This window comes from Anser anser, assembly GCF_964211835.1.
Source record: "Anser anser genome assembly, chromosome: 1".
In the NCBI taxonomy this organism is placed as follows: Eukaryota; Metazoa; Chordata; class Aves; order Anseriformes; family Anatidae; genus Anser; species Anser anser.
This window is the reverse complement of record NC_139720.1, coordinates 82,827,042-82,842,043: the sequence shown is the minus strand read 5'-3', so window position 1 is coordinate 82,842,043 and position 15,002 is coordinate 82,827,042. Positions and strand designations below refer to the sequence as shown.

The following is a 15,002-nucleotide window of genomic DNA, read 5'->3' as shown; positions in this document are numbered from 1 at the left end:
TTTTTTTTTTTTTTTTTCCTTTAGAAAGACCATCTTTTGTGAAGAGACCAAGTAATCTGGCTGTAACTGTGGATGATAGTGCTGAGTTTAAATGTGAGGCAAGAGGTGACCCCGTCCCTACAGTAAGATGGAGGAAAGATGACGGGGAATTACCAAAAGCAAGGTACAGTATATGTAGTTAACTTTCTGATGACATTTAGTTTGGTATATGATGTTGCCATTCAACATTTGACTGCTAACATTTCTTTTTCTTGAATAGAAAAAGCCTCATAAGACATTAAGCTCGATTTGAAGTTATCAATTATATTAAAACTTAAGAATTGCTTGTTCTAAGCCTTTTGTTGTGTTAACACGTTTAAAAAAAAAAAACTCAGTTCAGTCAGTAATATCTGAAATAGACTCAGACTTCACCTGAAAAACCTTCTGTAATTATTAAAACTTTGAGGGAATGTATAACAGTTAATAAATCAGGTTACAACATCAAGAAGTGTATACTGGAATTGCAATTGATGTAAAATGTAGTCTGTTAATGTACCAAACTGTCTTGGTTATATATGGTTTTCTTATTAAATCTCTAATTTAGTTTCTTTCTGTCCTTGCTCTAATTCAGGCCAATAAGTAAAACACCTTATTAAAAGGAAATATAATTCTGTGATAGATTATATATTTATTTACTTGAAACACCCATACATACATCAGTTGAAAACCTGTTGAGGATAGCAGGAGGGATTTGAAAGAAGACACAGTAACAGTTGGCTCCTGTCATCCAAATTCATTTTTCTGTTAATCTAGTCTATAACTTTAATAAAAAGTATTGCAATTTTAAGAGGAAAGTATGCTTCCATGAAGAGAAACACATTGAAAGCATTATACAAAGAAGAGAAAAAAACAGGTTATGAAAGAACAGGAAATTGTGAAAGGCCACACATCATACTTTAGAAAAATTATTGAATGAGTTGTGATTTACACTGAAATTTAAGCAATTCTGATTTTTCTGAGGACAATATTTTCTTTTCAACCATATTAAAAAAAAATAAATAAAATCCTTCATTCAGATGGAAAAAGTATGGCGAGAATGATTACTATTATTAAATTTACCTGTTAAGAGAGTTCTAATAATTAAAAAGTTCTGTGGTAGAACCTTATAATTGTATTACCCTAGTGAAATTCTGCTGATGCCAGTGAAACTGACTTGTGTTGCAAATGAAATCAGAGTCAGGTTTTCAAATTTATAAATATATATTTTGCTTCAAAACCTTTGTTTTTACATTATTGATTTACAATCATTTTAAAATATTTTTATTTATATGGGAAATGTATACATAAAAATATTTCAGAGGTAAAACACTGTATTTCTTCCTACCCTTTACAAAAGTTGTACAAAGTTCTACCTTTGTTCTTGTTCATTATATATTACTATGTATATTTAAAGATATGAAATCCGTGATGATCATACCTTGAAAATACGGAAAGTTATGGCAGGAGACATGGGCTCATATACTTGCATTGCAGAAAATATGGTTGGAAAAGCTGAAGCATCAGCAACTCTAACAGTGCAAGGTAAGAATGATTCTTTATATATTATTCTAACCTAGAATTAAGAGAAATGGATTTTTTACATGGCAAATTTAGGGAGTTGTTATACACAGATTAGTTGTGTCTATAAACAACTCGTAGAGTTGCTACTTACACCGTATATCTATGCTGTGTTGTAAAAAAAAAAATGCAAAAATATAATTTTAGTTTAAATTGTATTCTTTAGGAACAGAAGCATTTCAGATGTAACATTTTTCTCAAGCAGTCTTTACCTTACCAGGGTGGAGAATTGAATACATTTTGAATTTCAATGTGTTCAGAATTATATTCTTTACAAGCTTTTTATCTGAAACACTAACAGAAAGAATAGAACCAGTTTTATCAAACTACATTACTTTAATTTTATTTTCAATTATCTGCTGATTTTTTTCAATTAAATGTCGTAAATAAGCATTGAATGATAAATCTGTATGTATATCTTATAATGCATTAACCCAGACCACTGGAATTTCAGTTGCTTTTTCATTATAAAAGCATGTCATAGCACTACTGTTTCTCTGTAAGATAAAATTCAGTGGAACTCAGTGTATTAATATGTATAGAGTCTTCATTGCCTTTATATACAAAATCCAGATGTTCACTATTCAGATAATCCCTTTCTTCCTTTCCGGCCTAGCAGACAGGCAATGATGTCATACTGACGCTTTTTTTTCTACACGCTGATGGTCCTCCTGTCCTTCTTTTCTGTTCAGTGGGAATTAGTCATTATGAAGTTCTGGGGAAGTATAGGCTTAAAAGTATTTTATTTGGTAACAGCACTCTATTTTGACACATTTACTGTAGCAGGAAAGGTCTTGTCCTTAACCTGATCTCCTTTTTCCACTAGAAACTTTTGGTATCCTTAACATCTGTAGCCGTTAGGAAAATACAGGAAAGAATATCTTTGTTGGAGGTCTCATAAAACAAAAAATTTTGAGATGTTCTCTTTTGTTAAGTCATCATGATGTTTATACATCGAAACTGATATCTTATGTTTGCAAAATAATCATCTCTTATGCTCAGTGTTTTAGAATAAAAGATTAACAGGTGAGTAGTAAGCACAGTTTATTCCGAAGAAAAAGCTTGAATTATTATTTTTTTTAAATGGCTATTTGTTCTGAAGATCATGTCTTATGTCAACTGTTAATCTTTTAGAATATCAGTATTAAGAACTTTTCCTCTATGACTGGTTGAGCAGATACCTTTCTGGAAATAAGCTATCAGTATCCCTAGTCCTCCTCAGTCTTATTCAAATAATCTGCAGACACATTCTGGTAATGCCATATAGGTTGATGGTACTACTCAAATACAAAATTACCTAAGTTTATAGTTGATAGAGATTTAGAGTTAGATCTTTTGAATTTTGATAATAAAACAGTATGTCTAAGGAACAGTATCAGAGCATAAGTCTTGATTCAGTAAGATTTTGTAAGCATTTATATTACACAGTGGATGTTTACACTGTAAGAGCTTTGCTCTGCAGATATTGTTATACAATAATTGGTTTCCCAGCATGAATGGATTATCTCCTGCGCTATTTTTCTGTGCTAATGTGTCTGTAGAATGGATTGATATTAGAAGTTGTGATGTGTGGGTCCAATTTTTACTTTATAATGCAGTAAATTACGATCAAAATCCATTTATTAAAGTATCTAGGAAACATAGACTTATGGAAGAAAAGAAAGAAAAAAAGAAAAAAAAAATAAGACTCCTCTAGAGAGAATGCATTTTCCATTCAGGTATTTTTTCACATTTTTCCTTCTTTTCCTCCTGTTTCTTCTCTCCTACTGCTCTTCTTTTTTGGTCCCTGCTTTCCCTCCTCTGCCTTCTTGTTTAAACCACATCTTCTGAAGGGTCAGCTTATTGGCTACACTACATCTAGAGAGGTAGATGTGATCTTCTTGTTCCAGTGTTAAGATGATAATGATCTGACAGCATTCATGGACATATGAGCATGTTTCCACAGCTCATTGAGGAAAATATTTTTTCATTTATATGAGTTAGTATTTTTTCAGGCTGGTTTAAGAAATGGAAATGACAAGTCTCTTCTGCGTTTTTGGTAATTTTCATACGTTCTGTTGATGAAGGAATAATACATAAGTGTGTGTGTGGGGGGGTGGTATGCTGGATAGAGTTATTTCTGATGCATATTCGGGCTATGTTACAAACCATGGCCTCAGAATTTGAATCTGAAACTGTGTATCTGTCCTTTTTAAATTCAACAAATGACAAAAAAAAGGTTGTTTTTTTTGTTCCCTCGGTAGCTCTGGGATAGGCAGTGGTGTTTTCATGCTAGACTGCCCTCCAAAGAAACAATATGGGAGTTGTTAATGGTAACAACTCCAGAAGACATGTCTGTTTAGGAAGGGGTGGTCATAGTCTGACAAGTGTCTATGCTGTTAAAGTGCTACCCTGCGTGAAATGTGACATAGAGCAGAAAGTGCTGTAAGCAATGCTCTTCAGGACGCTTCTCAGTCTTCTGGCTTTGTGGCACTGCTATGATGATAGATCCTATTCCTGTGCTCATCATTTTCCAGGCCTGATTGAATTGTGCAAGTTCTGCAGCCTGCAGGGTTATCTAGGGTATTAAGAGGTGGAGATTGTAGCATGGTGGCTAATGGAGATACTTAGGTGGCAGGGATGTGATGACGGGAGGTGGTGAATAGCTAACCTGGTGTCTCAACAGAGAGCTAGCTGGGATCTAGCTGTACTGCTAGCCTTCAGCTCAGCACTGGCACTTCTTGGTCTAGCAGACATCTAGCAGTTGGTAAGACATGCCCTGCAGTGCTCCATAAAACTCTGTGTGGCATCCTCTAAGCTAGTAATGCTTCTGGGAGCAAGCTGTCTCTGTATCCGTGGACTAGTAACTACCATCTCAGATAATTCAACTACATATAATGGGATGCTGATGGTAGAAAATACAAAAGAGGGGAGGAGATACCAGTTCCATTTCAGTGTTGTACTTGCCCAAGGCACCAGCATCACAGGTTCTGATTACTGGGATCAGTATTTCCCTGCATACAGACTCCAAACTTTGGGGATTTTAAGTGTTTCCTGTCTATATATGAGATACAGATGTTGTATTTTTATTCAGTTTCACTAAAACTACTAAACCAAATTTGGAGTTCCCTATTTACGTAGAACTTCGAACCCCTTACTTAGGCTTTTACTATTGCAGCTTAAAAGTATTTCCGTCTTTCAAGTTGTTTGTCAGGTTATCTTATTTTCTTCCTGGAAAACTAAATACTTAAGAAAACTTAATTCTACTATTTATTTATTTATTAATTCTCCTAAAATTAGAGAACCTCAGTCCATTGTTTTCATTTTGTATCAATGTATGTAAGGCATCCATAGACATTGCTGAATACACATGGTAGAGTTTAATTCAGGAGATGATTAATTATTAAATAAATACTTCAATCAATACAAGCTGCCAGGAAGCAGCCTGGAGTACAGGACATTTTACCAGACTCTAATAAGTAGCTGATGTGCTCCAGCAAAGGGAAATGATGGCCAAAAATGTATCTCCGGACCCACTGGATTTCTCTCTTAGTTTCCAGCACTAAGTAAATTGGATATACTTATCGTGCACAATTTTAGTATATATGCAAGATGCTTTTCATGTTTTCATGGAGATGTCTATTATGTGTTTTTCTTAGTTTTATGCCTTTAAGCAGAACAGTAGAAATGGTAATATTATATACAATTTAACTGAATCCCATATTCCTGAGAAATATAAAATTGCCATGAATATGTGCCTCAGAACCTCAGTTCTAAAACAGAATTAGTTTTACCATTAATGGAAATAGCAGTAGGCTTTCTTCAGAAACCAGCAAATTTCACATTTAATCATGAAAATGCTTTTAAGTAAATCTAGCAACAAAAGGTTTCACTTATTTTCCCCTAGTTCCATTTGCTTTGCTCCCATTTGCAGTACTTAATCAGGTTTTTTTAAACATCCATTTTAATAAGATTTCTATCATTTATGTTGAAATGAGATTTACTCTCTAAAACAACTGAAAATTATGATTCCAGTGGAAGTCTTCCTAGGCTGTAGGCCAAGAACAGTTATAGCAATGACAGTATCGTTGCTGCTCAGCAGGAGTTGAAGGAGGAAGAGGCTAAGTATGTCAGATGACCAGGTCTCCACAAAATACCCCTGTTGTTGACTATGGGTTGGTCACCAGCAGGTTGGTAGTAAACGGAAATCCTCAAACTTTGTGTTCTTTTTAGGTCCTTTTCATCAAAAAGTGACTGTGAAAGAGCTTGCAATATTTGTTGTAGTGCCCCCTCTAATACACACCCAAGCATTCAGCAGCAGTAACTGAACAGTGCATTGTAAATGTTGGCATTCAAAGGCACTAAGCATATTCAGTGTTACTGGTTTGGCAGGAAGAAGGAAGAATTCCTGCAGAAATAGCTCAGGCAAATTCATATTTTGCAGTGGTGCTCTTTGATGTCAAGGTTGTTCTGGTTTATGATGTCATTACTGTTGGGAATAACAGAAATTGCCTGTGGGGTATCCAGCCTACAGTGACAAGAACTTTCCATAACTGAGTTCTCGCTGGGATTTTGCTGGACTAGTCAACTGACAAGGAATTTTAATCTGAAAAGGTGGCACATACATCAGGTCTGGAATTTCCTCTGCTTTCCACCTCCCTCTTTGTGCAAAGTAACTTTAAGGCACGCCATAGAAGACATCTATTTGATTAGGTTTCTGGGTAGGGCTAGGAAAACCACCCTGAATGAAAAGGAATGGGATTTACTCTTTTGTCTGTCAAGTACCATGTAAATGTTTCCACTGTGTCAGGTTGCTGTTACACATTATAAGTTGGCTGTAAATGTAATTGCTTTATAGGTATCTGAGATACAGACATTAAAATAACAAAGACGCAATTTGAATTTTTATGGGATTTAAAAAAATGCCATTGGGGTATATGTTGGCTATTATGTGTTGCAGTGAAGGCCTCGCTGGATCATTAAATGCTTTAATTTTAAAATAGGGATTTGGATTTAAATCTTTAAATTTAAACTTGTCTACGTGGTCAGTATTTCTCCCTTTTGGAAGAATTGATTTTAAGCAATATTGTGTCTTACATTTCCATGAAGGAGAAAGGAATAATAGTGATTGTTTGATGAAATTCAGTATTTTTTTTAATTAATAAACTTTTGGCAGGATAAGTGAGGGGAGCTATCTCTTGTGATTTGTATAGCTTAAAGGCACATCCCTTTCCCCATTAATGACTGCTGTAAACTATGACAGTACTTCAGATTTCTATCAATGATCTGAGAAGTTTGACTGCCACCTATTTCTGGTTAGAGAATATAAATCTTAGAAGTTAATCAGAGGGAAATGAGGAAACTATCTGAAGAAGAGGTTAGTGCCCTGAAGGTGCTTGTTCTACTGATGCGAGTGATGAACACTAAGACTCCTGAAGCATTTCTGAAATGCAGGGAAAGAAGGAAACAGTAAGTATTTCAAAAAATTAAAAAAAAAAAAAAAAGATTTATAGTTACTTTAAATCCATGTAACGTATTTTAACAAACAACTGCTTCTATGTTTTTTTAAGTTTTTAACTGGAGGTTTTGTTTGTTTGTTTGTTTGTTTTTTTACATAGCATCTCATAACAATGACTACAATTGCTTATGTGGAAAAAATGCTTAAAAACTTTAGAGAACTGTTACTGCAATTTAGCACTTTAAAACAAGAAGTTGAGGCAGATGTTTCTTAGCAAGTAGAGCATAAGGAGTACAAATAATTTGAAGAAACGTTACTGTAGAGATATGTTGAAGCTAGAGGCTTTCTCCTGCAGAAAGAGATTAATTCACTGTAAAATTCTTTAAAATTACACCTTTTAATCACTCAGTGCAGAGAATTTAAGAAAGTAGATTTGTGTAGAATAAATCAGCACTCAATTAAAAAGTAGCAAAGATTCTTTTCTACTGCCTGCAATTTCCTAAACCCAATGGCTACGGAAAAATCAATTGTTTCTGTATCAGGCTTCACTGTTGCAGGCTTTTTTGTGTGTGTGTGTATGACTGCTGTTGTAAAGATAACATTTCAACAGTTGTGCCATTAAAATAGACAAAGCAGAATTTTACTGCAAAATGTTGTGTTTGGGGATTTGGGGATTTATATGTAAAATTAAATAGAGTGCAAGGAATAATAACTTATATTGGCTACTCATTAAACAGTATTTCTCCTGTATGCTCATTCTGAAATAAATGTAGGCCTTATTAAATTACGCTAAACATCTGTAAAAAAATAACACCCGTTTTCTGGCCTTGTTTCTAACCTGTGAGTAATTTTCATAAGGACTATACAGTGATTATAGTACACTCCCTTACTTATGTTACATTACATGCATCATTAAAATCAGTCATCTCTGCGAATTAGTTCTTGACAAAAAATGCTGACTTATAACAGCAGTGTGTTCAAACATTATTTCGCTAAGCTGTTTTAGGCACTGTTTGTGACTATGAATTATGTTTTGTTTGAACACTAAAATAGGTTATTGTTAGGTGCTGAATAACACTCCAGAATATATTTGGGTAATAAAGTATCTTGCAGTCTTTACAAGCAAACTGTGTCACATAGTAGGCTCAGTATCATGAGCTTCCAGTGCAAGAAAAAACCAGCTTAAACTGATAAACATTAAGTATGCTCCTATTATTCTCAGTGGGAGGAATTTGCATGTTCTTCTTGTCCTGATGACCGCACATTAATTCCTGAAGTTCGGAGTGAATTTTATTTTCATTTGATTATGGAATAGGATGAGAGGGTTGAGAAACAAACAAACTGTCTGGATGGACATCAGGTTGGACACCAGTAATTTTGATAGTATTACAGTCTTTTGGTAAAGGTGAACCACTGCCTCACTGTATGAAAAACAGGCTGAGTGTTTTTTTGTTTTTTGTTTTTAAATAATATATGTATATATTTTGTTTCTGAAGATTGTGTTTATTTCTTTAGGCAGCTTGTTCCCATTTCCACCTGCGTCACACTAAAAATTCCTGGTACCTGATGGCTATTTTGGTCTGATGTAGAGTTCTTAAATGTTGCGATTTTTTGCTGTCTGTGATTAACATTTGTTAATGTGTCCTAGTTACCTTGATAGTGATAACACTATCAAAAAAGTAAGATCAGGTATTTCTGTGCTATTTGTAGACTTGGGTTGTCTATATGTGAGGAAGTATCGCCCTTATAACAAGAAAGAGAAGTCTAGATTCCTTTTGAAATAGTATCTGTTTCAGTTGGCAGTATTCCTTACTGAGTATTGCATGTAAAAAAAAAAAAAATAATAATAATAATAATTTATAGTGATCAAAAGTTACTTCGCTGTGGAGGTTTATTGTCCTTTCATTTTTAGTTTGTGTTTGGTATCCATTGATCATGGGGCTTTGGCCATTTCTCACAAATAGCTTTAACTTATTAGAAAAAAGTTGCTATGGATTTTAAATTCCTCTTTTAAAGAAGAAAACTCTGCTATCATAAACAGCTGGGGAAAAAATTACATTCCATTTCCTTTTCAGCTCTACTATCTTTTATTGTAAGTTAAAAAAATGCAGTAGGGAGCTCCTAAGAATTCTTCAAATAGTATCCAGCTGTCATAATCTTTTTGTACTTCTGCACAGCTTACTTAAAAATTATCTATCTTTTTTCACTCTTTTAAAAGGCTATAGTATAAATATTTGTATCCACGACTGCTTAGATTGCAGCAGCGCCTGAAATTACCTCAGTTCTTTTCAAACAGAGGGGAAGACAAGCATTCTCCAAAAAAGAAAAGCCTGGGAAACAGAACTCCACAGTTCACTGCATTGCTCTGGTTTTTAAATAGATGGAATTAAGCCTCTCCTAAGTGTGCTCACTAAATTGTATTTAGTTTATAAGATGGTTTAGCAGGACCAAGAGCAAGGATGGAACAGAGGAGAGCAGGAGAGGAACTTCTGGAAGGACTTAAATCTCTCCCTCTCTGTCTTCCACCCCCCATATTTTAGATTTCTACTGTCACCCCAAGGCATTGACTACAGGATTTGTAAACATTATAAACTGAGAGTACTACATGTATTAACCTGAGAAGTGCTGCCTTTTAAAACCACACTGCAAAGTCTCTTTCCACATTTTTGATTTTATCATAAAAATCTTCATTAACTCCTGAAATAGGTGAGATTGCAAGCTTTCTGATTTTGTAGCTAGTATCAGCAAAATCAGTTGCAAATCAAAAAATCTGGTGTGAGTACATTGTGCAGACTGTTCTGTTCCCAGAGATTTTTGCAGTAGGTTTTCCCCAACACACATGTATACCCACTCGCTTGTGTAGCCCTCTTCGTCTTAACTCTAAATGTTTTTTAGGGAAGATTTGCTATGAAGCAAACATTAATATAATTTCACTACCGAGACACAGCTGAGAGAGCACCAGTTTTCACTACCCAACCCTATAAATTAGAATTTAGAAGGAAAAAAAAAATCACCTCTCAGCCCAAATTAAATCTCAAAATGACCAGAATTCTATATGGACATCCTCATGTCTGTCTCTCCCCAGTACGTGTGCTAACCCTAAATGTAATTAAATTTTCAAGGCTGCATTTGTACTGTCAGCAGGAAGGAACAGTACTTGCACTTTTCTTTGTGAGACCACTTTCCCTTGACATACATTAGCGCTCCTGAGTCCACAGTCACCTGCCCTTTTACTCTGGGTACCAAGCCAGCAGGTAGAAGCCCACGTCCTCTGCTGAATCTGAGAATATATTCTGTTTGCCTGGTCAGAGTAAGCATCATAATGTTGTGGCTGCCCAGTTTCCAGACTGCACCTGTCTCAAGACCACTGGCTCAGAGTGCAGCAGATAAGTGTGGTGAGAAGTGCAGCTGGCAGTCCACCAGCACCCTGATGGTGGCACATTCATGACAAGCACAGATTGTACTCAGCGTGTTTTCAAGTTGCTGCCCAGCACGTGGCAAGTCTTTGCTTTTCTGACTCCTAACAGAGGAGAGAATGTGGGTTAACTGTAAACAAACAAAAAGAAAGAAACAAAAGTATGTTGTGAAATATCTTGAGGAACACAGCAGCTAATTAATACTGCGATTTTTCCATTATTAACTGTTCAGTGCATGAAACTGAAACATTGTTTTGGGTTTCTAGATTTCCACTACTTCTTACGGTGATCCCAACTATCAGAACTGTTTATCCTAATGTTCAATCAACAGTTTTCTATTTTAATTTCATTCTCTTTCTTATAGCACTGTTATAGAATATAATCCATCTGCTCCTCCTCTCCAGTCATTTTAGATTTCCATCTTCTCATCTTTGCTCATTTGAAGTTACAGTAGTCACTTGCTCTTATAAACTTAAGAAGTGTTTATCTGATATATCATCAACAACCCAAAACAGAATTTTTCCAGTCATCATAAATGTAATTAACTATGATCACTCCCTTGCCAGGGTTTGGAATTACAAGCCCTTGCTTTTGATTTGAAACATCAAAAACTCACATGTAAACATTTTCCCTGAACTATATATGGTTGTGGCATGCTTGGAGCCAGACTGTTAGACCTTTCCTCCAAAGTTTGTACTGCACTATATCACACTTCATGCCCTGGAGCTATATACTGTGTAAGCATTCATGGTGAGTAAAGGTGTCCCAGTCTGGTCTTTTAAGAATGTGAATTTTAGCACAAAATATGGGAAAATGTAAACTATTTGTATATAGAGAGAGACCTCAAGAAATGACAGTTGAAAATGCAAAGGCCAATGAGGATGAAAAAGGATATACACTGTTTCTTTTGTAATGTATCTGGTATTATTTTCCCATGTTTTTCACAGGTTGTAGTCAGGAGACAGCTGAATGGCAGCATTTTTTTATTTTTTTTTCAGAACAGGGGATTTTGGCCTTTGCTTATTACTGTGTAGAAAGTAGTACTTCTCACAGATGACTGCAGAGAAATGTTGCTTGTGAAGGATATTGGGTGCTTCAGATTGATTTGATAAGAACAAATAGTGAACAAATCTCTGGAAGGGAAATGAAACATTGTCTTAAACTAATTCCCTTAATAATAGCTTTTGTAGAACAGCAACATCACTTTCTGGTAGGTGTGTCGCAGGAAGGCATTAAATAGTCCTTGTTCAGATATTAATGCCTCCAGAATTTAAATCCTTTTTTGGAAAGTAAAAAGTTGTCAATTAGATTTCAGAGTTTAACAGTGAAACATATTCATGAGCAGAAGAGGTAGGAAGCTTTTGTGCTGAGGAATTGTTTGAAACAAGGAAAAGAATTGGAAAAGATCATCAGACCTTCTTAGTTTTTTAATTTTTTTTTTTTAATTTTTTTTTTAAGGAGTGACCACTCAGAGTTTGACCAGTTTGTTAAACCTATTCAAACTAACACTTCCTCTGCATGTAAATCCAGTACCCAAATTTTCTGTACTTAGCCATTTCTTTCATGTAGAGATTATAAACATTTGAGAGTTCAAAAAAGTTTCAGCCATTCTGGAAAATGGCAATGTTTTATTACAAATAATATAGCTATCTCTGTACTATCTGTTGCTAGCTCTGGAGTTTCTCCTGTCATACTCTTTAGTCTCTACTTGGCCAACTGCATCATTAATGCCAGCTCCCCAGGCTGTCTCTTCCAGCACGTAGGCTCATAATCACATCCCATCTCCTATCAGTTTGTTTCTACGGGCATATTCAACCTCTGATATATATATATTTTTTTGCTTGAACTAGGGTTAATGTATCACAAAATTAATTGAAAGCAATCTAAATTTCATAGTGACTGCCATTTCATAGATTAATCATATACTTAAAAATTTATACAGAAACTAAAGACTGCCTATTACCTTGATCTTGTATGTAATTATTGGCCTGAATATTGGGATTGTTTGATTTCTCTGGTGTAGAATTATACAGTCTCACTACCTTTATATTAATTTCTACATGCTATAAGGGTGTCAAGCAGTCCTTAAAGACTTAAAATTTTTTATTCTAATAATAAAAAATGAAATACACTGGGCTTAAATTGAAGGTATTTAGCTTGTGTCAGCTGAACTACAAGATGTATTCTAAGAATCTGGAAGGTATTCATAAATAGTAATAGTCATAACATACTTTATGAGTTTTTAATATGCAGAACAAGTGCTGTTTATTAATTAAGTACCACCTTGAATCCCTAGATCCCAAAAGTACTTTATTAGTATAAATGAATGACAATTTCTGTCTCTTTACTCTTTTTGAGATAGATATTATTACTACTGCTTTTAGGAATGAGATACTTGAATATTGTACCTTGTCCAATGTCAGACTAGGAAACAGAGGCAACTCTGTAATATTTGCTTCTTAATACTAGAGTACTGATAAATTATAGAGAAACACTAGATTAGCATTTGCATTCACTTCTGTGAGAAAAATTAATAAATGTGTTATTTAAAGATATAGGCAATATGTACAGTATGTTTTGGTCTCATGTGTACATATATCCTTCGAGGAAAGGCTGAGAGAACAGCTCTTGCTTAGCTTGGAGGAGAGGTGGCTTCAGTGTTGGACGTAACAGCAGCCCCCAGTACCTACAGGGAGGTTGTCAGTAAGACGGAGCCAGGCTGTGTTGGGAGGAAAAGAGGCAAGGGATGTAAGTTGAAACAAGGGAGATTGATACTGGATACAAGAAGAAATTTCTTCACTGGGTGGACAGTCAGGAGAGGAGAAGGTTGCCCAGATTGTTTATTCATTCTCAGTCCTTAGAAATTTTCAAAACCTGAGTGGATCAAGCCCTGTGCAGCCTGGTCTCACCCCATAGCTGACCCTGCTTGAGCAGGAGTTCGAACTGGAGACCTCTTGATACTGCTTCCAACCTGAATTATCCTATTATCCTCCAATACGACATCTATCAAATAAATTTTTTGCTCCACTAACATGTGGTAACTATACTTGTCTGTAGTTTGAGTCCTAAATCTGCAAATTCCTACTCCTGAGGGTGGATTTAACGATACCAATAGTCCCAGTGAGGATGATAAGATTGCTGGCAAGAATAAGACATTAGAATATAAAGTTGCTAGTCTGGAAACCACTTTTCTTTTGTTTTTTGTTTGGTGACTGGACACATGTCTTCTATGATAAACCTCACATGTCAGGGAAATTATTTGAAAGGCAAAAATATTATTCCTTTGGTATTTGTGGTTTCACATGCTACCTTCCTGTCTTTACAAAGAGGTTATTCCCCCTAGTTACCATGTGAAAACCCGTGATAAACACATGGAAAATTAATTTACTTAATAATTGAGTGTAAGTGCTGTCAAATAAAATGTGCCCTAATAGAGTAAAAACTATTTATTTCTCAGTTTTAGGAACCTTAGATATTAATAGTATGTAGATAAAAGTAAGAAAGTGGTCTTTGTTGTAGCTATTGCTTTTATTGTTGTTCTTTTAAACCACATGATTTCCCCATGACAGAACTGTTTAAATTTTTGTATGAAACTTCACCCTTTGCCCTTAACACAAGTTTGCAACCAACGTGATGCCCTGTTTCTACAGGGATTTATTTTCATGTATCAGTATCCCCTCTGTTTTTACAGGTGGGCAAAAAAATATATTTGCTCAACAGGGTTATTTTTGACATACAATAATGAAACCATCTGGTTAAAAGAAAAGTGGAAATTCAGCACTTGCAAGTTAATTTAATTTGTAGAAATGTAACTGAGCAACAAAGACAGATTTCTATCTTGAAAATTTCAAGTGAACTTTCAGTAGAAGGCTCAGGCAGCTTTACATTGCTACCAGGAAGGCTTATCTTTTCTCTTTTTGGCATTTATTAAGTAGTGGAAAATTGGTAATTTAGAGTGCAATCCTCTGTGCAAGAATTGCATTACATTGTGTCTCTTATCAGACTCCTTCATGTAGAATATGAGTTGTGTTTTATAGAAAAGCATTTTTAATTTTAAAGCAGGTCAAACTGTAATTGGAAGTTTAGCAGAGAGCTTTTCAGTTTTAAAGGAGTGGCTATTGTGTAATATAAACATACATGATCAAGAGTCACTAGGAGCTCAGTCTTGGGGACAAGCATTTTTCTCTCAGGAATTTTTTTGTGTAATTTCTTGGGTACTCCTCTTAAAAGTTACAGATTTGCCAGGATAACCTGAGCAGAATAATACACACTATTTTTCTCTTGGAGAAATTCTGAACCTACACACTTAAAGAAGGCTAACATACATTCAGAATACTTCCCTAAAATTGAAAATCAAAACTTTGAAAACTGTGCACTTTGATTTCCTCTGTTCGGGATTGTTTCCTTAAAAAATGTCTCTAATAACATAAAAATAGAGTTCTCTATATGACCAGGTTTTTACACTTTCAGTTGCAGCTTCTTGGCACAATCCAAATTCAAGTATTATATCTGATTCTACTTCTGCTTCATTTTCTTATTACACCTGGAGTCCT

General features: G+C 35.0%; 1 protein-coding gene across 4 annotated transcripts in view; it reads left to right on the top strand.

Moving 5' to 3' along the window:
- The window catches only part of ROBO1 (roundabout guidance receptor 1), a 697,351-nt gene that overhangs the window by 613,443 nt on the left and 68,906 nt on the right, over positions 1–15,002 (top strand). For all 4 annotated transcript variants that reach the window (XM_083820574.1, XM_083820573.1, XM_083820576.1 and 1 more), the window contains 2 exons: positions 25–163; positions 1,433–1,560. In XM_083820574.1, coding sequence (XP_083676700.1) covers positions 25–163; positions 1,433–1,560 — 267 coding nt within the window. The remainder of the gene's footprint in view (positions 1–24; positions 164–1,432; positions 1,561–15,002) is intronic.